Below are 21,440 nucleotides of genomic sequence, written 5' to 3'. Positions count from 1 at the left end.
GACAAAAATTGCTTTCTTTTACCTTCAACAAAAATGCATTCCCATTTCTTATATCTTTCTTACACATACAGAGTTGCTTTTCTTATTTCCATCAGTTTTAATTACCGTTAACAGAATTTCAGACTCTTAGAAACCTTAGTTTCTACTGAAAACTAAGTAGTAACCAATTGTGAACTGTTAAACCAAAACTTTTTTAGGTAGCAAATTTGTGAATCCATTAAGCACAATGCATGTTTACCAAAGAGACTCAAATATTCTTAGTTTTTTGCAATAAGAACTCAAAAGCATAAACCTACGTTTAGTACTTTTCCCATTTGGAAAAGACCTAGATGTCCAATGAATTTAATCCCAAAGACTTTGAAAGCTATTTTAACAATTTCCTATGAAAACTTTGATGAGACAGACAAGTAGCCATCATTTTAGTCATCTTTTTGCTAACAAATTGCAACAGAGATAACATGAGCTTATTTGACCTTCAGTAAACCTTTGCAGAATAAGTTTCACGTTTAAATTTGATTTAATTTAATTCACATGTCTGTCTTAATTGAATCAATAAACTTAGTTTAAATTCCAAGTTATGTTCCACCTGGGTCCACTTTTAAAAGTCAGTTAATTCATTCCCCCAGTGTCAATTTTTACCTGAGACACAGGTGGGGACATCTGAAGGGAGCAGCATATGTAGGCTGCACCCCAGGGGCAGACGCAAGAGGGGTGGGGCAGACAGAAGAGGCAAGGTGCTGCCAGAAGACAGAGAAAAAGGTTCCAGTGCTAAAGACCATCCACTTGGACAGATGAATAAATGCCATATTTTTCCACCAACAAGTGGGATTAAGTTGTCCTTGTCAGGGTGGAGAAAACAGGGAATTTCCCTGAAACAAAGGGGGTTTCAGCAGCTGCTGGGGAATATTCCTTAAAGTCCCTGTCCTGAGGGACACTAACCACAGCTGGCTCCACTTACAGCTATTAATCTGGGAAATGAATGAGGGAGAAGCACCCACATTTATTAGGAGGAACAGTGAGAGAGAATGAGAGTCAGTGTCTCCCTTGCTAGGAATAACCTGTTTGTTCGAAGGAGGCCTGTTTAGGCCATTATCCAGTATGTCAAGAGGGAGTTTGCTGGCTTGGTTACCAACAAACATGTTCTGCAGGAGGCCCTTAGGTCTGGGTCCTGATCGAGAGCCCTGAAAGCCTGGATGGATCTAGGGTATCTCCATCTATTCGCTTGTTTCTTGCAGAAGAGACCCGATAGATCCCACTGTGGTCATGCAGGGAGTGTTGCAGGAGCTCAGCTCTTTCCTAAATTTGTGATCCAAATTATTTCCAGTAGGTTAAAAGGCACTGCAAGGGAAAGTCCTTGGGAACTGAAGAAGAGACCATGCCTTGCTGAGAAGGTCACCCCATATTTTACCTTGCCTTGAAAAACCCACAGTGTTTAACCCATGGAGAATACTAGAAAAGTTTTACAAGTGAAAATTACCCAGTTTTGCAGTACCCAGTCTAGAGGAGTCCCCGCAGAGAATCGTATCCCATTTTGCCATCCCGGTAGGAGTTACCCCGTACCTGTTACAGAGAGGTGACTATGAATGTGTCCCTATGTATCGGCTCTCTCTTGTGAACCAAGGTGTCTCATGGTTTCCTATCCAAGGTGAAAAAGTGGCTTAACATCTTGGGTTGAGGAGGGATCAGGTTGGTGGGAGTAGCCACTCTTACCTGTCACCTGATTCTCCTTTTCTCCTCTGGATTTCTCCCCTCTCCCCACCATCTGGCCCAATCATAAAGGCTTAGGGAGGCTAACAGTTTAAACTTCAATTCAATTATGTTCCCTAAACTTACCCCTGGGCACTTTTTAAGTCCGTATACCTGGGGTCCCATTTGCAAGCATGACCCTGTTGAGGGGTACAGACCCTGAGATTTAGCATCATCATCATTTCATATTTCTGTTGCTGGGACAAGAAAGCCTCAACTATAATACCCATTAAAGTCCCAGCTACTAATGCAACCAACTGAGGAATTGGCTGGGAGTCTGTAATCCCCTCCTTAATGCCTAAAGTATCCCAGTAAATGCCCAGGAAAACGCTGGTCTTCCTCTAATGTATATAAAGAGATAGCCCTAATCCTGCTTGCTGATAACCTGGGTTTTGATCCCTGGCTGTGATTAAACCTAAAATGTACCTATCAGAAAAACATGTCTTAGCAGGCAGCAAAAATGAGGAAAAGATTCTCCTCCTAAACTAAGTTCTCACAAAAGACATTTTTTAAAAAAGATTTCTTTCTTTCTTTCTTTCTTTTTTTTTTTTTTTACAGAGAGAGGGAACACAAACAGGGGGAGCAGGAGAGGGAGAAGCAGGCTTCTGGCAGAGCAGGGAACCCAACACGGGGATCCCAGAACCCTGGAATCAGGACCTAAGGTGAAGGCAGACGCTTAATGAATGAGCCACCCAGGTGCCCCACGTAAAAGACATCTTTAAATGAGAAAACCTTGTATTTACATAGGCAACACTTTTCCTGAAATGAATCCCTAGTTAAAAGGGCATGGTGCTCACCAGATATTGAAAGGGCCCTCCTGTAGATAAAGTCCCTGAGGTGGGAGAAAGCCATTTAAGAAAAGCCAATGAACAGAAAGCAGAACTGGGTAGGGTTAAGCCAAATACCCTTCTTTTGAGGAAGGGGGATTGACCAAACCTTTGTCCAGAAGCCTGTCACCTAAGATTTAAGACCGGAGGCTGCAAAATTTGCCTTCAACTGACCCACGGGTGCTGGGTTTTGTTATTTGTGAGAAGTCACCTAAGGGAGAGAATTCTCCCAGGAAAAAAAAGAAAAGAGTCTGTTTTTACTCTCCCTTCAGTGGAAGTGATTCTGGGTTTTGGTGTCAAAATGAAGTGGGAGAACTAGGTTCTTGTCTCATGGAGTGGAAGAATGAATCCTGCGGACAACGGAGAGTGAGGAAAGTGACAGAAGTTTATTAAGTGAAGATACAGAAAATGTTCTCAAGAGTGAGAGGGGGTCCTGACAGGGTTGCTTTAAATCCTGTGTTTTTTACACACTCACTTCATGGATGATACTGTATACTGTCCATTGCATTCTATCAGGAGCCTCAAAGTACCTTTGTCCTACTATTAGTGATGTTAAGTTTGATCACTTAGGTAAAAGGTTTGCTGCCAGAATTTTCCATCATAAAATATTCATTTCCTCCCTTCCTAGTGTAGAAGGTAATCTGTAGCTATTCCTTGGGCACCATGAGTCTATCTTGTTACCTCCCACTCTTTTGCCCAATAGTTATAGAATCCATTGGCAGTCCTTTTGGGAAGCAATTATTATACTATAATTACAGTGGTAATTTCTTCTTCTTCTTCTTCTTTTTTTTTTTTAAAGATTTTATTTATTTATTTGAGAGAGAGAATGGGAGAGAGCAAGCATGAGAAGGGGAAGGTCAGAGGGAGAAGCAGACACCTTGGTGAATGTGGAGCCTGATGCGGGACTCGATCCTGGAACTCCAGGATTATGACCTGAGCTGAAGGTAGTCACTCAACCAACTGAGCCACCCAGGCACCCCCAAATGGTAATTTCTTATAATTCCCTTTGCATCTGTTAGCTGGCAATTTACAAAAAAAGAAAACGTTTATTATCCTCTGGAAGGTGTTGTTTACATTAGAAATTTCCTTTTTCTTTTACTCCTTTTCCTTAGGATGCAGGGACTGCAGAGAGTCCATATGGACACCTCATAGGACTGGAAGTGCATGGGTGAAGCGAGTAGCCAGGAGAAGTAAGGAAGTTTGGAGATCTGGAAGATGAACGGGTTGGGTAAGCTAAGACTACTGTGGCAAGCAGGTATCAACATTTCACTGGCTTAACCCATAGGAGTTTACTTTTGCTTCTGTAAAAGTCCCATGTGAGTGTTCCTATTTAACAAGTGATCTTTCTCCAGGCTGTAATTTGCGGACACAGGCTCCTATCATCTGGTGGCTCTGGCATTACCTAAGGCCTTGACGTCCCTGCATCTAGGCTGAAGGAAAAGAGAGGACAGAGAAGGTCATTCACCACTTAACTGCCTTGACCTAGAAGTGAAATACATAATTTCCACTTCTACTTGCTAGTGAGAGCTAGTCAATTAGCCCTTCTTATATGCAAGGGATGGGGCACCCCTCCAGCACAGCTGCTTTCCTGAAGCATCTATTTTCTGTAGAAGGGATGGTTAGCCATCATTGCCACAGTGCAGCTGAGAGGCCGTTGCCTAGAGAATAGAAGGGTGTTTGCTGGCTCTTTCTCCTTTTTACTGCAGCAGTGGCAACCAAATTTTATTTTTTCATTTACTCTCAAAAGGACTAGGTGAGATTCCTTTAAAAAAGCCTCCTGGGCAGCCACGATTCCTATTTAAAAAAAGAAAAAAGAAAAGAAAGAAAGAAAAGGAGAGGAAAAAGCATAGAAGTGACTATAGAAGGCATTGAAAAATATTTCGTGAATTACTTTACAAAATGTACTGATGGGAAAAAATAGATATGGAGAAAATGCAAGAATGATCTAAATTGAGAGACATTTATTCCATTTCTGCACCATAAGCTCTCTGTTGAAGAAATGTATAAAGCACTTACATACATGATATTTAATATCTGAGATATGGACTAATCCTAAAATATTATCTGTTAAGTATCTATGTGTGTAGCAATGTCTTTTTAAAAGATTTTATTTATTTGAGAGAGAGAGAGAGAGAGAAAGAGAGCACAGGTGTGGAGGGGGAGGGGTAAAGGAAGAGTGAAAGAGAGAGAGAAAATCTCAAGCGGCTTCCCCACTGAGCACAGAGCATGATGCAGGGCTGGATCTCACAGCCCTGAGATCATGACCTGAGCTGAAGTCAAGAGTCAGATGCTCAACTGACTGAGCCAACCAGGCACCCCATGTGTTTAGCAATTATTATATATATTTTAAATGTTCCTAGTCCTAGAACTCCTAATCTTGGCCCTAGTGGTCACAAACCTTATAAGGCCACAGCTATTGATTCAAATGTCTATTGAACGTCTACTGTGTGTCTACTCTAGTAGACACAGATACTACTCTAGTTGTTGAAGATAACCTTGGTGAATAGGAGTTACACAATCACTGACTTCATGGGGTTGATGGTCAGGTGTGAAAACAGACCTTAAACAAATAGTTACCCTCCTTCCCCAAATGAAATGATTTCAGTAATAGTGCTATGAAGAAAAAGTCCTGGTGTCCATGAGATTATAATAATGGTGGTGGTGATGGTGGGTAACTTCAGGAAAGTCCTTCCAGAAGTGTTGGCACTTAATCTGGGACTTGAAAGAAGAGCAAGTTTTGTTCCACAGAGTGGGGGAAAGGGTGCTCTAAGTAGAAAAAAGAGTAAATGTGAAAGCTGAGAGGTAGAGAGAAGTTTGACAAGTTAGGAGCAAAGGAGGCTCTTGTGGGGGACTGAGAAGGACAGTGAGTGACGCCAGTTATGATGGGGAGTATGGGTAGGAGTCAGATCATGCAGGTTCTGTAGGCCAAGTGAAGACTTTTTAAGTTTAGCCTCAAAACAAGGGGGAGAATCTGGAAATATGGAAGCATCCTTATGATTACACGATTACAATCCTTATGATTATAATTGTAATTAAAAGAGATTACTCTAGCAGAAGCTATGTTAGACATGAAAACATTTTACGATGATTAAAACAGTACTAACAGGTGAATTAAATGGCAACTCAATGTAGAGGTAAGAAAGTTCAGCAGAAGGCCCACCCAAATATATATAGGAAATTTGTGTGTGGTAAATATGACATTTCAAAATAAGTGGGGAGAAAAATGGATTACTTACGAACATTTTGGAATACCCGAGTATCCTTCTTTTTTTTTTTTTTTTAAAGATTTTATTTATTTATTTGACAGACAAAGATCACAAGTAGGCAGAGAGGCAGGCAGAGAGAGAGAGAGAGGGAAGCAGGCTTCCTGCGGAGCAGGGAGCCCGATGCGGGGCTCGATCCCAGGACCCTGAGATCATGACCCGAGCCGAAGGCAGCAGCCCAAACCACTGAGCCACCCAGGCGCCCCCCGAGTATCCTTCTTGAGAAAGAATAAAGTTGGACCTGTACTTCAGAAATTTAGGGACACAAGTTGAAGTCATAAAAGACACAGAAGAAATCATGGGAAACGTACAAAAAATAATATTGTGGGTGGGGAATGCCTTTTTTGAGTAGGTATCAAAATCTAGATATTACAATAATGATGGCTTGGCCTAGGCCCTGAAGAGATGGTAACTGATGGCTTCAAGGCATATTTTAGATATGGAATCATCAGGATGATGATGTTGAATGGGGGAGGATGAAAGAGGGAGAGAGTAGAAAGATGTCAAGGATGACTTAATGACTTCTAAGTTTGTAGTTTGAGGAATCCAGTGGGTGGTAATGTTTCCTCCTGAGATGGGAAATAAGGGAGAAGGGATTGTTGGAAGGATGATAAAAAAAAAAATTCAGCTTTGTGTTAAAATATTTTGTGCTTCAGAGGACACCACCAAGAAAGTGAAAAGACAACACAGAGAAAAACTATTTGCAAACCTGATAAGGTACTTATATCCAGAATATATAAAGAACTCTTAAAACTTAATAATAAAAGGACAAATAATCCAGTGAAAAAAATGGGCAAAAGATTTGATAGACACTACTTTAAAGAAGATATATGAATGGCCAATAAGCACACAAAAAGATGATTAACAACATCATTAGTCATTAAGAAAATGCAGATAAAAACCACAATGAGATATTTCACCCCCGTTAAGATGTCTATAATCAAAAAAGATAGAAACTAACAACAGTAAGTGACCATTTGAGAAAATGGAACCCTCCTATATTTCTGGTAGGAGTGTCAAATGGTGCAGTAACTTTGGAAAACAGTTTTGTAGTTTATCAATCTGTTAAACATAGATTTACCTTATGATTACATAATTTCATTCCCATATGCTTACCCTAGAGAAATAACACATGGCCTCAAGAAGCCTTCCACAGGAATGCTCATAGCAGCATTAGTCATAATAACCAAAAAGTAGACACAACACACCAAATGTCCATCAACTAATAAATGGATAAAGAAAATATGGACTCTTTATATAATAAAATATTTGTCAGTTAAAAGAAATTTAAGTACTGATACAAGTTACAACAGAGATAATCCTCAAAAACGTGAAGTGAAAAACAGTCAGTCATAAAGACTACATGATGTCTACTATATAATGAAATATCCAGAACAGGCAAGTCCATAACAACAGAATATAGATTAGTGATTGCCTAGGGCTGGGACCAGGAGGAGAAAGGGAGAGTATAGGAGTGACTGCTTAGGATTACAAAATTTCTTTTGGGGGGTAATGAAAATGTTCCAAAATTAAATTATAGAGATGATTGAACCACTCTGTAAATATATAAAAAGCCGCTGATTTGTATGTTTTTAACAGGTGTACTTTATAGTATGTAAATTATATCTCAATAAAGCTCCGAAAAAATTCACCTTGGGATATATTAACTTTCCTAAATAAAACTGTGAATTCTCTTAAAGAACCCCGTTCTGGGGATGCCAGAACGATAGACGTTTAGGGAACGTTAGAAGACCAGGATGGGAAATAAATTGAGAGAACAATTTATTTCCTTCCTCCAGGTGCTTAGAATGAGGCCACGCCCTTCCTTCGTTTCCTAGCAACCAACTCCCGTGCCACTTGCTTTCTCTGTCGTCACTTCCGCCCTACAACAGGAAGTGAGGTCAGAGCCGGCAGCTTTCCCGGGAGTTTGGCGTTTACGGTGTCAGCCTCAGCCGAAGAAGTGGTATTTTCCTGGAACTGGAAGCCTCCCGCTGTATCCGGGTCCCACCTGGCCGCCTGGTGGTGAGGCTCTAGAGGAGTGTAGAGGTCTTTGAGGTTCCAAAGACCCGCGCGAGAGGAGGGTGAGGCCCGGGAACGCATGGCTCTCGGGGCAGAGTAGAGGACCGGCGGGGGCAACTCTGGGTATCTGGGCATCCCTTCAGCTTAGCTTCGTTTATCTACTGCGGCACCGGCAGTTTTTCACTTCTCCGCCGACCAGCTTGGTTTCTGGAAATTGGCACTTTTCGGCCTCGCTCCCCCAACGTCCCACCTGCTGCCTTTGAAGGAAGACCCCTCATACGGAAGGCTTGTCCAAAGCTCGCCGGGCTGCTGACTCCCAATCCCGCGCAGACCCAGAAGTGATCCGTCATGACCTCGGTGTGAGCTAGTGACCGACTTGTGACACTTTTCAGAGTCCTAGGGTAAATGTTTATATGTGCGCATGGTCGTGTGTGTATGAGTGTCTTTTTTATCCTGCACATTATGAGCTAGGAGAACCCTAGTGTGTTTAACAAGTGTGTTATTTTAGTTTACTTTTCTTTAACGTCTCTGCCATGGTTTCTTCCTTGTTCTTGCACGTCAAACAACTTTATGCCTTCTGTTAGCTGGTGGGAACTAGCACACTGGAATTAGGCTGGAAGGGCCCAGGAGTCACTGATTTAAAAAAAAAAATTTTTTTTTTTAAATTTTGGCTTGTTCTTTGAGGAGTTCAGTGACCTATTTGATTTAGGCGATTTTTAGTCCGTTTTAAGTTTTTATTTTTAATTATTATTACTTTTTAACAATTTTTAAAGTTTTTAATGTGTTTGTGTCTTACATCCAAGATCACAGGTTCTTCATGGACAAAGACTGTGTCATATAATAGTGTTGTGACCCTCATAGTCTCAAGCACAATGCTGGACGCATAGTAAAGGCTCATTAATTTTTAAATTTAAATGGAAGAAAATACACATTCTAACATTTTCAACTTAATATTGAAGCGGTCTATTTAAATATGGTTCAGCTCCTGGAAAGGACAACATAAAATAACAAGATCTTTTTAGAGAAATGTGTTTAAAACTTAGAGGCTTCCTAGAAGACTAGATACAGTGCTTTCAGTGAAAGAGAAATATGGTGCATCTATCTTTTAGGAAGAGAATACATAAATAATGATGTTTCATTGCTTGTATCTTTTCTTCTTCTTTTTTTCTCTTTTTTAAAATAGGTATAGTATCCTGACTTACTGACCCAGAGGGGCTTGCTGACATTATGGGAAATCAGCTTGCTGGCATTGCTCCTTCCCAGATCCTTTCTGTGGAGAGTTATTTCTCAGACATCCATGATTTTGAATATGATAAGAGTCTGGGAAGTACTCGGTTTTTTAAAGTTGCTCGAGCGAAGCACCGAGAAGGCCTTGTGGTTGTGAAGGTCTTTGCAATTCAGGATCCCACATTGCCTTTAACCAGCTATAAACAAGAGCTGGAGGAACTGAAAATCAGGCTTCATTCTGCACAGAACTGTCTACCTTTTCAGAAAGCAGTAGAAAAAGCATCTGAGAAAGCAGCCATGCTCTTTAGGCAATATGTGCGAGACAACCTTTATGATCGCATCAGTACCCGTCCATTCTTAAATAACATTGAAAAGCGTTGGATTGCTTTCCAGATTCTGACAGCTGTGGACCAAGCACACAAATCTGGAGTCCGTCATGGGGACATCAAGACTGAGAATGTAATGGTCACCAGTTGGAATTGGGTCCTTCTAACTGATTTTGCTAGTTTTAAGCCCACGTATCTTCCAGAGGACAACCCAGCAGATTTCAACTATTTCTTTGACACTTCACGGAGGAGAACTTGCTATATTGCTCCTGAACGTTTTGTTGATGGTGGATTGTTTGCCACTGAGTTAGAATACATGAGGGATCCTTCAACTCCACTTGTAGACTTAAATAGTAATCAGAGAACAAGAGGAGAGTTGAAGAGGGCAATGGATATCTTTTCCGCAGGTATTTGAATTGGTCGAATTTGCCAAGGGGGGATGCGCATATATTTTAACTTGAAACATTGAATTGTAGCTTTTAGAAAATTCCATATGTTGAAAAACTACTTTCTTGTTATTTCATACACTATTTATTATTCAGATAGATGTAGCCGTCTTTCTTTGGACATATTTAAGTGCCTAGGAAATGCAGAGTGGTTCATTTATTCAAATATTTCAGAAATATTTGAATTCTTCTGTATGTATTAGACACTTTTTTAAAAAAAGTAAACTTTTTAAAAAAATTTTTTTTAAAGTAAACCCAGTGTGGTGCTCAGACTCATGACTCACAATCAAAAGTTGCATGTTCTACCCAATGAACCAGCCAGGTACCCCAAGGCACTTTCTTTAGTGCTGGAGATGGATGGATAATTATGTCCCTCTTTTCAAGGTGTTTACATTTAATGGGGAGATGGATATGATAATGAAAAAGGACATTTCAATGCAGTGTGATTTGCTGTGGCGGTGATAAGCACAGGGTGGTGTTATAGGAGCATAAAAATACTAGTGTCAGTGGTGTGGGTAGAGAGTCAGTAGCAGGAAAGGCCTCTTTATTGGAAGATGGTATAAATTTTTTAAAGATTTATTTTAGAGAGTGTGCTTGCTTGAGTGAGTTAGGGGAGGGACAGAGGGAGAAAATCTTCAAGCAGACTCCCCACTGGGCAGGGAGCTTGACATTGGGCTCAATCTCAAGACCCATGGGATAGAGCCTGACTTGAACTGAAACCAAGAGTCAGATGCTTAACCGACTGAGCCAGCCAGTCACCCAGATGATTTTAAGAGAACTGAAAGAAGATTGGGAGCTAACTCTGGCAAAGGTAGCTTGTTTCAGGCACAGAGTGTTGCGTATACAAAGACTTGAACATCTGAGCACGAGGACATTTTAAGTAGTTTGTTTTATCTGGAACATAGAGTGTAGAGTGTGAGATAAGCAGGCCCCAGATCAGAAAGGGTCTGGCATGCCCATGCTACCATACAGGGGCATTATCAGATATATATTTTAGATAAAAGCTGTAGCACGGAGAGTGGATAGCAGGGGAGCTACCTTATAGATGGGAAAAACAGCTAAAAGTAAACTGTCATAGTCAGAAAGGATAGGACCCTGACAAGCTTAAAGTTGTGACAGAATTGGAGAGGGAGTGGAATAAAGAATACTTCAGAGATAATTAATAGGTAGAATTGTTAGGACTTGGTGATTGATTGGTAGGTGAAGTCAAGAACACTCCTTTCACCCCGGCGTGGGAAATTGGGTGGATTGGCAATGATGGTCACTGACATAAAAGAAATGGGGGAAGAACAGGTAAAGGGGGGTGAGAAGATGATGAAGTCTCAATTAGGTATGTTGAGTTGAAGGTGTCTGGGGGATATCCAGGAGAAGACGTACAATAGGCATTTGGTTATAAAGGTTTGTTGCAGAGAGAATTGGGATGGAGGTGGAGATTTCGTAGTTACCAGGAGATAGATAGTAATTGTAGCTAAGGGAATGAGTCTGTAACTAGGAAGTGTTCGTAAAAAAGTGATTCCTAAGCTTTTTTTGGATCCCCTTAAAGATTTTGATGCAATCAGTGCCCTTCTTCTCTAGAAGAAAATACGATGCATACCCAGACCACTTCAAGCCAGGCTACAGATTCTAGATTCTTTATGAACTTTTGGGAAGAAAATCGGCTGAAAATGGTATCCTGAAGAATAACCGTGTGAGCTCTGCATCCATGCCATTTTTCATGAATTTTGCCAAGATTGGGTTTATCCCCCTGTAGGATTTCTGCAAAGAAAACGTAAATTGAGCTGTATTTTAGATTATGTAGGAAAAGTAACATAATTAATGAAGAAATGTATTTCATTGAGGGTAATGAACAAGAATTGTTACTACAAACCTGTCCATTCAGCTCACTAATCTGTGTCCTGAGATTATAATGAGGGGTATTTTTTGATAAGCTAGGGTTATCCTCCAGGCTGTGTAAATAACAAGATTAGAAGTGTAATTCTTCAGAGTCCTGACTTTTTTTGACCAGTGAATTTATCTAAATTTTTGGCAAACCATTTTTATTTTTAAAATTATGATTTTATAAATAGGATTCTTTAGCTTAGAAATTTGATCACTTTTTAATCTTGGGATCATTTATAGGCTTTTTTTTTTTAAACTGAGGTATAATAGGCACATATTACATCCCTGTGACTTATTTATTTAATAACTGGAAGTTTGTTGGAGTTTTAAAATTTCAGGGGTCGATGCAAAGTTTATATTTATGCTTTCTGTGTGCATTATAGTTTCATAAACTTACTCATCATTTTTTCTTTTTTTTCCAAACCAGAGTCTACACCATAGAGGCCCTTTCATTTTTTTTGAAAGAGGTGGGTGGGATCTGTCCACCTCTCCTAAGATTTGATGTAGGCTCTTTGGGTTTTGAATGTTACTTTTCTCCATCTTGATGGATATCCTTGGTTCCTGGCTGCTAGTTTTGGAGAAGGTATATATTCTCTGTCTCTGGTCATATAAGTGGGCAGGACCCTTTTCCTGGAGATCTTTCATTCATTTGCTTGACAAATATTGGAGTATTATCTGTTACGTATGAGACACTGTGTTGTTATATGTTGGGGGTACAGCTTTGAAAAAGACTGATGAAGTTTTTGCCCTTAAGGAGCTTATGTTCTAGTGGGGTAGAAAGAGAATAAACAAGGAAAGAAGTTTATTTTCGTGAGTGATAAGTGCTGTGATGGAGTTAGGACTTTTAAGTGTTAGGACAAAGGTTGGTAGACTACTTAAGATAAAATGGTCAGAGAAGACTTCTATGAGAAGGTGATATTTGAGCTGATACCTGAATTATAAGGACTTAGTGTTGATGAAGACACTTTGAACAATATGTTCCATAGGGAAATACCACCTAATAACACCTTTTCCAGAACAATATTCTAAAAGTTGCAAGAAAAAAGTCCTATATTCATCTCTATTAGTTTGCTAACGCTGCCGTGATAAAATATCCCAGACTTGGTAACTTAAAGAAAAATTTATTTTCCCTCCATTCTGGAGGCTGAAGTCCAGGATCAAGGTGCCAGCAGGAGTCATTTGTCCTGAAGCCACTCTTTTTGGGTTGCAGATGGCTGCCTTCTCACTGTGTCCTCACATGGTCTCTTCCTTGGTGTCCCTTCTTAAAAGGTCACGTATAATAATGGACATATGACCTCATTTAACTTAAGTTACCTTTTTAAAGGCCTATCACCTGTATTTAGTCAGGTTACAGGTACTGGGTGTTAGGGCTTAAATATATGAATTTGAGTGAAAGAAGAGAGATAATTCAGTCCATAACAAACCCCATTTAGTTGTAAATAGTTAAATGTTGCTATTTTTTTTCTGACTTTTTACATGGAAATTATTTCATACTTAAACATTTTAAAAACTTGCAGAAGAGAATCCCCAGATTCACTTGGTTTGCATTTTGCTCCACTTGCTGTATCACCTATACATTCTTTTTGCACCCCAGCCCACCCTCATGATTTTTTAATGATTAAATTACATATATTGTGGCCCTTTGCTTCTGAATACTTGAGTATATATTCCCTAAGATCCTAGTCTCTTACATAACTCTTACATAATTATATGTTGCAGTTATCAACTGCAGCAACTTTAACATTGATAAAATAATTTAAAGTTTTAATTCTGTTTTTGACCCATTAATGTCCCTTATAACATTTTAACTGCTCCAGAACAGGACCCAGTCTAGGGTTTGGTATAGCATTTAGTTGTCCTCTCCCCTTAGCTTCCTTTGATGTGGAACATCTTCATAGCCTTTTTTTTTGTCATCATGACATTGACATTTTTGAAGAATACTTCTCTCCTTAAATTTTAAAAATAATTTTTGTACTTTTTATTTTAAGTGATAGAAGTTGCAAAAATAGTGAAGAATGCTTCTTCCAGTTTCCCTGCTAGTGATATCTTACATGACCAGTCTGACCTCAAAATCTGGAATTGACCGTAGAGCCTTATTGTTAACTAGATACAGACTTTATTCAGTTTTCACTGGCTTTCACCTGCATTGTGTGTGTGTGTGTGTGTATGTGTGTGTGTGTGTGCAAGCGCACACATGGGCTCAAGCAGCTCACTCCACCCTTTTGTTTTTTCATAGAATGTACCTCATTCAGGGTTTGTCCGATTTCTCCTTTTGATTAAATTCAGGTTATTCATTCTCAGTGTACTGTATATGTGATGATGCATTTTCACAGTATTCTATCTAGAGACATACGGTGTTTGTTGGTGATGTTAATTTTGATCACCTGGTCAAAATCTTGCCTGATTCTCCCCTCTCTAGTTACCTTCTGTTTTTTTAATCTCTTGCAACTAATAAGGAGCCTGTGGGAAGAAACTTTTAAGACCATGCAAATACCCTGTCAGTCATCACAACTTCCTTCCTGATTTGGCATTCATTGCTGATTCTTGCCTGATGGTTGCAAATGATGATTTTCCAACTCTGGTACTTCCTCCACATTCACCAGAAGGCCCTCAGCATTCTGGCATACTCAGGTGTTCTCTCTTTCCCCTCATTTTTTTCTTTTAATTTATTATTGGTAACTTACTCATTTTTGCACCCAGTTTGTCAGTATTTTTTGGAGGATTTTTGTGCCTATATTCATCAGGTAAATTGGTCTGTAGTTTTCTTTTCTTGTGATATCTTTGTCTGGTTTGGTTCAGGGTAATTTTGAATGAGTTGACAAGTGTTCCCTCTTCTATTTCTTTGGGACAATTTGTGAAGGATTATTAAGTATTTTAACATTTGATAGACTGAAGCCTCTGTTAAGTGTCAGGCTTTTCTTTTGTGGAATGTTTATTTTTAATTCTGTTTCTTTACTTATGAGGTCTGTTCAGATTTTCTGTTCTTTTTAAGTCAGCTTTGGTAATCTGTGTCTTTCTAGTAATCTGTCCATTTCATTTAGGTTATCTAATTTGTGGGCATACAGTTGTTCTAAATACAGTTCTTTTTCGTTTCTGTAAGGTTGGTAGTGTGTCTCTTTTTTCATACCTTAATTTAGTAGTTTGAGACATCTGTCTTCTTAGTAGGAGCCTGTCAATTTTGTTGAGCTTTTCAAAGCACCAACCTTTGAGTTTGTCTATATTCTCTATTGTGTTTTATTCTCCGTTTCACAGATTTCCATGCCAGTCTTTATTATTCCTTTCCTTCTGTTTGCTTTGGTTTTAGTTTACTTTTCTTGTTTCTTAAGGTTAAGGTTAGGTTATTGTCCTGCACTCTTTTAAAATACAGGTGTTTATAGTTACACATTTCCTCTCAACACTGTCCTAGTTGCATCCCATACGTTTTTTATGTTGTGTTTACTTTTTCATTAATCGCAAAGTAATTTTCAAATTCTGTTTGATACATTGGTTATTTAGGAGTGTGTTGTTTAATTTCTAGATATTTGTGAATTTTTCAAGCTTTCTCTGTTACTGATTTCTTATTCCATTATGGCTTGAAGGACTTGATTTGTATGATTTCATTCCTTTTAAACTTACTGAGACTTGTTCTATGGCTTAGCATATGATCTAACCTGAGAATTGTTCCATATGTACCTGAGAAGAATTTGTATTTTGCTGTTGTTGGGTGGAGTGTTCTTTTGATGTCTGTGTTAGATCCAGTTGGTTTGTAATGTTGGTCTGGTTTTCTATTTTCTTCTTGCTTATGATATTTCTAGTAGTTATTTTAAGTCTTTTATTCTAAAACTTGACACAGATTGGTAGAGATTAATTTAAGAACTTTATTATGTGTTAGGAACTGTTTTAGTTCTTGTAAATTATTGAGCAAAATTAGGTGAAAATCCTTTCCTCATGAAGTTTGCATTCTAGTGGGTATACTAGATGGTAAAGAAAAAAAATACATGATATATTTAATTTGGCAGTTGGTGCTATGGGGAAAAAATAGCAGGGAAAGGGAAAAGGGAATATGCAGAGGAATAGGCAAGAAAAATGGGGTAGTTATAGTGGTGGGGCTTGCAATTTTAAACTGGATAGTTTACATAACTGCTAATATCCTAAATTACATTTGATGAAGGATCTTAAGGAGGTGGAGGTATAGGTGGACATTTGAGGGAGTAGCATTCTAGGTAGAGAGGCCAGCAGATGCAGAGGCTATGAGCTAAGGTTATTTAAGGATCTCTGTAAGACCTGTGAAACGCAGGTGTGCCTGGGTGGGTTAGACGGTTGAGTGTTTGATTCTTTATTTCAGCTCAGGTTATGATCTCAGAGTCATGATATCAAGCCCCACAGGGGGCTCCACATTGAGTTTGGACCCTGCTTAAGATTCTCTCTCTGCCACCCTACATCCCACATACATGTACACTCTTTCTCTTTCTCTCTGTCTTAGAAAAAATACTTGTGAAATGCAGGTCATACAATGATGCAGTGAAACTGCTTTGTCCTTTTTGGAGTGTAGATAGATTTTTTTGTATTCCCTGTTTGAAGATTATGTGAGTGCCTAATGATTTGGTTATCTTTCCTTTTTCTGTTCTTATACCTATACTTCATAGCATTCTTCACACATTTGTTCACTGGTTTATTTTATGTCTGTCTTCCTAGAATGAAAGCTTGATGAGGGCAAGGATTTTATCTATTATATGCACTGCTAGTGTCTAGTGTATAGTTGACACCTAATAACTTTTAGTTTGATAGTGAATAAATGAGTTGTCAGATAATGACTTTTCAGTTCCTTATGGACTTAATTTCTAAAGTAAGTCCATACTTAAAAAAAACTACCTTTCTTGTAACTTGTATTCTATCTCTAAATATATGTATGTGTATATTATATGCAAACATATTCATTTTAAATTAGAGAACTAGGAAGTAATTTTATTTGATTTTTTTTTTTTTTTAAGATGGAGAGATAGTCAGTGGGATTCTTTTGACTTTACACTTTCAGAAACTAAAAGGCAACAGAAACTGATAAGGCAATAGACATTTTCCTTGTTTTGCGTGATCATAGTTGTATGTTGCATTAAAATTTTTAATTCAGTTTACTTTGGGCTTTTCATTTTGAGTTTTGTGAATTCTCTCAATACTTCATCTGTATTAAAGGTGTCTTACATTGCATTTTTAATGGAATTATATCTGTTATTTTGCAGGTTGTGTTATAGCTGAGCTTTTTACAGAAGGTGTACCACTGTTTGATCTCTCTCAACTTCTGGCTTATAGAAATGGACAGTTTTTCCCGGAACAAGTGCTAAATAAAATTGAAGATTGCAGTATCAGAGAATTGGTAACTATGCTAGAAGTATTCTCCATTAGGTTTTAATAGAATTGTGTTTTCACTTTTGCATTAGACAACTCTCTGGAATTTTATGCATCTGGAACAAAGAAATAAAGCCCCATAGACAATTATGAACAGCCTTTTTAAATTTACTTTGTTAGGGAGAAGTGTATAATACTTTACCTCTTTTCAGGTACAGAGCTCATTTGATTAAATTTTATATGTATATAATACATGCCTATTATACATACACACACGTCTTCAGCTCTGCTTTAGACAGGTTTGGGAGGAAGTAAAGTGGTGCTTGGAGATTAGAGATACTGTCTAGAATAGAGCTTGCTAGTAAGAAATCAAGAAGACTTATCTAAAATGAAAGAGACAGGAAACGTCAACTTGAATATAATACAGTAGTATAGGGCCATTTCATATAGAAACAGCTCATTTGGTATGTCTTTCTTGAGGCTGTTCTGGATGGAAGGCTATAGAATCACTAATTAGTATAGCAGAAGAGAAGTGAGGAATTTTGTGGGAGGTCACATAAGCCAAAAATCCACCTTACTGTTTGAGGGGATCTTTATTTAAAGTCCATCAATACAGTAACTGATGGCTTTAAAGATGATGACTCTCAGTCATGGAAAGTTGTAGTATATTAAAATATTCTATAATAAAGTAGGGAAGTATAGAATACATTTTAATTTCTCTTATAAACATTAAATTTATTTAAATATTAAAAAATAAGATGTTTAGAGGAAGCCAGTTTAGCTCATGTTCGGTGAACTGTGCACTAGTTGGTGTACCTGGCTGTTCTGTCTTTGGGTATGGCACTCATTTGTCATGTTACATTGGCTAAGGGACTTCTTGAATTTGGGCCTGTATTTTCTTAACTGTGGAAGGAGTGAATCTGATGAATCTTTAGGGCTTAATCTGAATGTAAAAGGAATTCTATTTAAGTCACTTCTGGTATTTATAGTGCATATGAATCCTTGCAAGTTCAATGGTAGGTGCTTATTTGGAATATAAACAGAAAACTCAAATAACTAGGTATATTTTTATGATATTTTAAGTATTTAAATAATGACTGATTGACTCTGAAGATGTAGGAAAAATTAAACTATGCTCTGTTGAAAGAAAATTAGTTCCCTAAGATGTCATAAAACATATAATAAGTTCAAGTTAGGTACATTTCCTTTCTAGGGTTTGTAGGATTTAACATCTCTTACACTACTTGAGAAGTTTAAACCACTGATCCCCTTTTTGACTAGATCCTAGAACTACACTTAAACCATGTATTCCCTTGGACTTGTGGTATTAAGACTCTAAATCAGAACTCTGATATGTATATGGATTTTAGTGGTACTGTGATTCTTTTCAGAATCGTGTGTAATTTTATATGTAAAAATTGTGTGTATACAATTTTTTTCTGGAGAAAATCCCATTGTTTTCTTTAGCTTCTCAATGGTATTACCGTACTCAAAAATGTTTACGAATCCTTGAGCGGTGGGCAGTAATGTATTACTCACCTGTCTTAATAATTGGGGAATACTGAACAGGGTATATCTCTTTATGTGTCTGGGCCATTTGTAATACTATATAATATTACAATAGTAATTTGTAATTACTCTATAATTTCCTGTTGCTTTGTAGGATGGTAGTAGAGTCCCATATTGCTTGTAGTCAGGTTCTGAAAGTAACTTGAAATGTGAAGATTGAGAAGAGTTGGAGTTACCTCAAAAATTCTTTATGTCATGTTTAAGTTGCCCTTGTAGCTTTCATCTGATTTAACCTGCTGTTCTCAAATCTATTTTTTACTCCTTTTCTCCCCTTGGTGTAGGTAACTCAGATGATTCACCGTGAGCCAGATAAACGTTTAGGGGCAGAAGATTACCTAAAGCAGCAGCGTGGCAATGCCTTTCCTGAAATATTTTACACATTCCTTCAGCCCTACATGGCCCAGTTTGCCAAGGAAACATTTCTTTCTGCAGATGAGCGCATTCTGGTTATACGGAAGGATTTGGGCAACATTATTCACAATCTCTGTGGACATGATCTGCCAGAAAAAGCAGAAGGAGAGCCTAAGGAAAATGGGCTGGTTATCTTGGTGTCTGTTATAACGTCCTGTCTGCAGACCCTTAAATACTGTGATTCCAAACTTGCTGCTTTGGAACTTATTCTCCATTTGGCCCCAAGATTAAGTGTAGAAATTCTTTTGGATCGTATTACTCCATATCTTTTACATTTCAGCAATGACTCTGTTCCTAGAGTGAGGGCTGAAGCCTTGAGGACGTTGACCAAAGTTCTTGCTCTTGTCAAAGAGGTTCCTCGCAATGATGTCAATATCTATCCGGAATATATTCTGCCAGGCATAGCCCACTTAGCCCAAGATGATGCTACTATTGTTAGACTAGCCTATGCTGGTAAGAACTTATTGTCCAAGTAATAGCTGCTCATATTTTTGAATTTAGTGACTATAATATCTGTTTCTCTGATTTTTTGGGGGAATTCTGAGAGTGAATTATAGTCCTTAAACTATTTGTGTACATTTTGATAATTTTCATAAGTGATCTGTCTATCCCTGGGACTCAACTTTTGGTTGTACTCATTTTTGAAGTGATCAGAATTATCAAGTGAAAAATATGTAATATAGAATCCTATGATTTTACTGAGTATACTACATTTAATTTGGAGTGAGACTAATGTTTACAAGTATGCTCTGATTGAGTGTGTTTAGGTCTTTGTAAAGTTTCTCTGAACAGACATGCTAATTTGAAGATCAGCTTTAGATTACAAGTCTTTTGCTGTTCAAAAAGATGAATTTTGCTTGATAATTTGGTTTTGAAAGAACCTAGCCTATTACCAGATTTTAAGGTCCTTTTAGTTACTGTAGTGCTTAATGTGTGTGGCTTCTTTGTGTTGAGGTTATAACACATATACCTGTTTTACTTGTAATTCTTACTCATAAAATTAAGTGATACAGATTCATGTTTTTTAGCTCCCCAAATTAATTCTATATACTTCTTTCTGCGTGGAAAATGTCACTGAAGCATTAACATAATTCATAATTTATTTCTAATATAATATGTAAAGCAGAGATTGTTTTGTTTTCTGTAAATAGTACATAAAGTGTGGTGGTGGTATTGCCACTTTTTTGAAAGGTACTTGATAGGTGTGTTAAATTTACAATTGTCTATCATTATTTTAATGGAACATACAAAAATGGTTGCTGGACTCTGGCCTTATCTCTAGGTACATTCACTGAGTGGTGGTTGTTGCATTTTTTTTTTCTTCCCTATACATAGATTTTTATTTGTATTTATCCATTGCCTATTATTTATGGCTTCTGGTTTCCATAACTGTATGGGTACACATGTCAGGCCTAGAAAATTCAGGATTTCTTTAAGACATGTACATTTGAGTTTACAATTTATAACAAAGTATATTTATAAGTCACTTGGCAAACATAAACTAGAAAAATTTAAATAAAAGTTTATAGGTTTTAAAAACAAACTGTATCTTTCTTTAGAGTTTTGTGACCTACTGTTGGTCTTAGTTTGTTCTCAGTTGTGTTAAATGGATAAGGCTCTGATGTGTAGGTGCTGTGTTAACAGAGTGACAACCAATTACTAATAGTGATAGCATAAAAGTAATAGCTACTGTTTATTGAAAAAAAACTCCATCAGGGCATCTGCTCAGGGTTGCAGGGATTAGTTGCAAGAGATATATAAATTTTAAGATAGATTCCAGATTCTAAGATACATGGATTCTGAGATTCTAAGATCTATATATTTTTTGCAACTAATCCTTGGCAAAGCTTTGAGCAATAGATGCTATATTACCTTCATTTTACAGGTAAGGAAATTGGAAATGGGAGAGGCTAGACAATATGACCTAAGTGTATCTGGTCTCATTCTTTCTCAGTTCTCGGAGATGCTGGTCTTTACCTTGACTCTGAAGCACTCTGCTTTTCTTTGGTCTTCTGAGTCTTTATGGTGAGAGTCTGTGGTAACCAGGGTCCGTGCTGGTACCTTGCATTGTCCCTTCATTGTGGCTTAGTGCAGGATAAACCTGCCTGTTTTTCAGTTGAGCCAGAAGTCTATTTGAACGTTTATGGTTAAGTATAATTAAACCACACATGTCAGTAACTATAAACGTTTAAAATCAGTTTTTAAATGTCTTTTAAGTGTTCTTTTTAAACTCAGAGGTGGTATAGATTTGTATCTTGTGTAAACTTTCAAGTGTATTGTGGTTTATGAACTTAAATGGGGGAAATAGGCATAGATCTACTCAGATTTTAGAAGTGCCCCGGAAAGTAAGAGACTTTTCCTCATAAAGATACATCCATTAACATGGGGTGGGGAGCATTCATCTAG

General features: G+C 38.0%; 1 protein-coding gene across 2 annotated transcripts in view; it reads left to right on the top strand.

Annotated features, from left to right (window-relative positions):
- Positions 1-7,731: 7,731 nt before the first annotated feature.
- Positions 7,732-21,440, top strand: part of PIK3R4 (phosphoinositide-3-kinase regulatory subunit 4) — a 78,234-nt gene continuing 64,525 nt past the window's right edge. The window contains exons 1-4 of one of the 2 annotated variants that reach the window (XM_032332892.1): positions 7,732-8,212; positions 9,039-9,815; positions 16,949-17,082; positions 18,905-19,487. In XM_032332892.1, coding sequence (XP_032188783.1) covers positions 9,083-9,815; positions 16,949-17,082; positions 18,905-19,487 — 1,450 coding nt within the window. In that variant the 5' untranslated portion in view covers positions 7,732-8,212; positions 9,039-9,082. Of the gene's footprint in view, positions 8,257-9,038; positions 9,816-16,948; positions 17,083-18,904; positions 19,488-21,440 lie in introns of both variants that reach the window. The other variant, XM_032332884.1, reaches the window with a different exon arrangement.

This window comes from Mustela erminea, chromosome 1, assembly GCF_009829155.1.
Source record: "Mustela erminea isolate mMusErm1 chromosome 1, mMusErm1.Pri, whole genome shotgun sequence".
NCBI classification, from domain to species: domain Eukaryota; kingdom Metazoa; phylum Chordata; class Mammalia; order Carnivora; family Mustelidae; genus Mustela; species Mustela erminea.
This window is presented reverse-complemented; position numbering and strand designations above follow the sequence as displayed.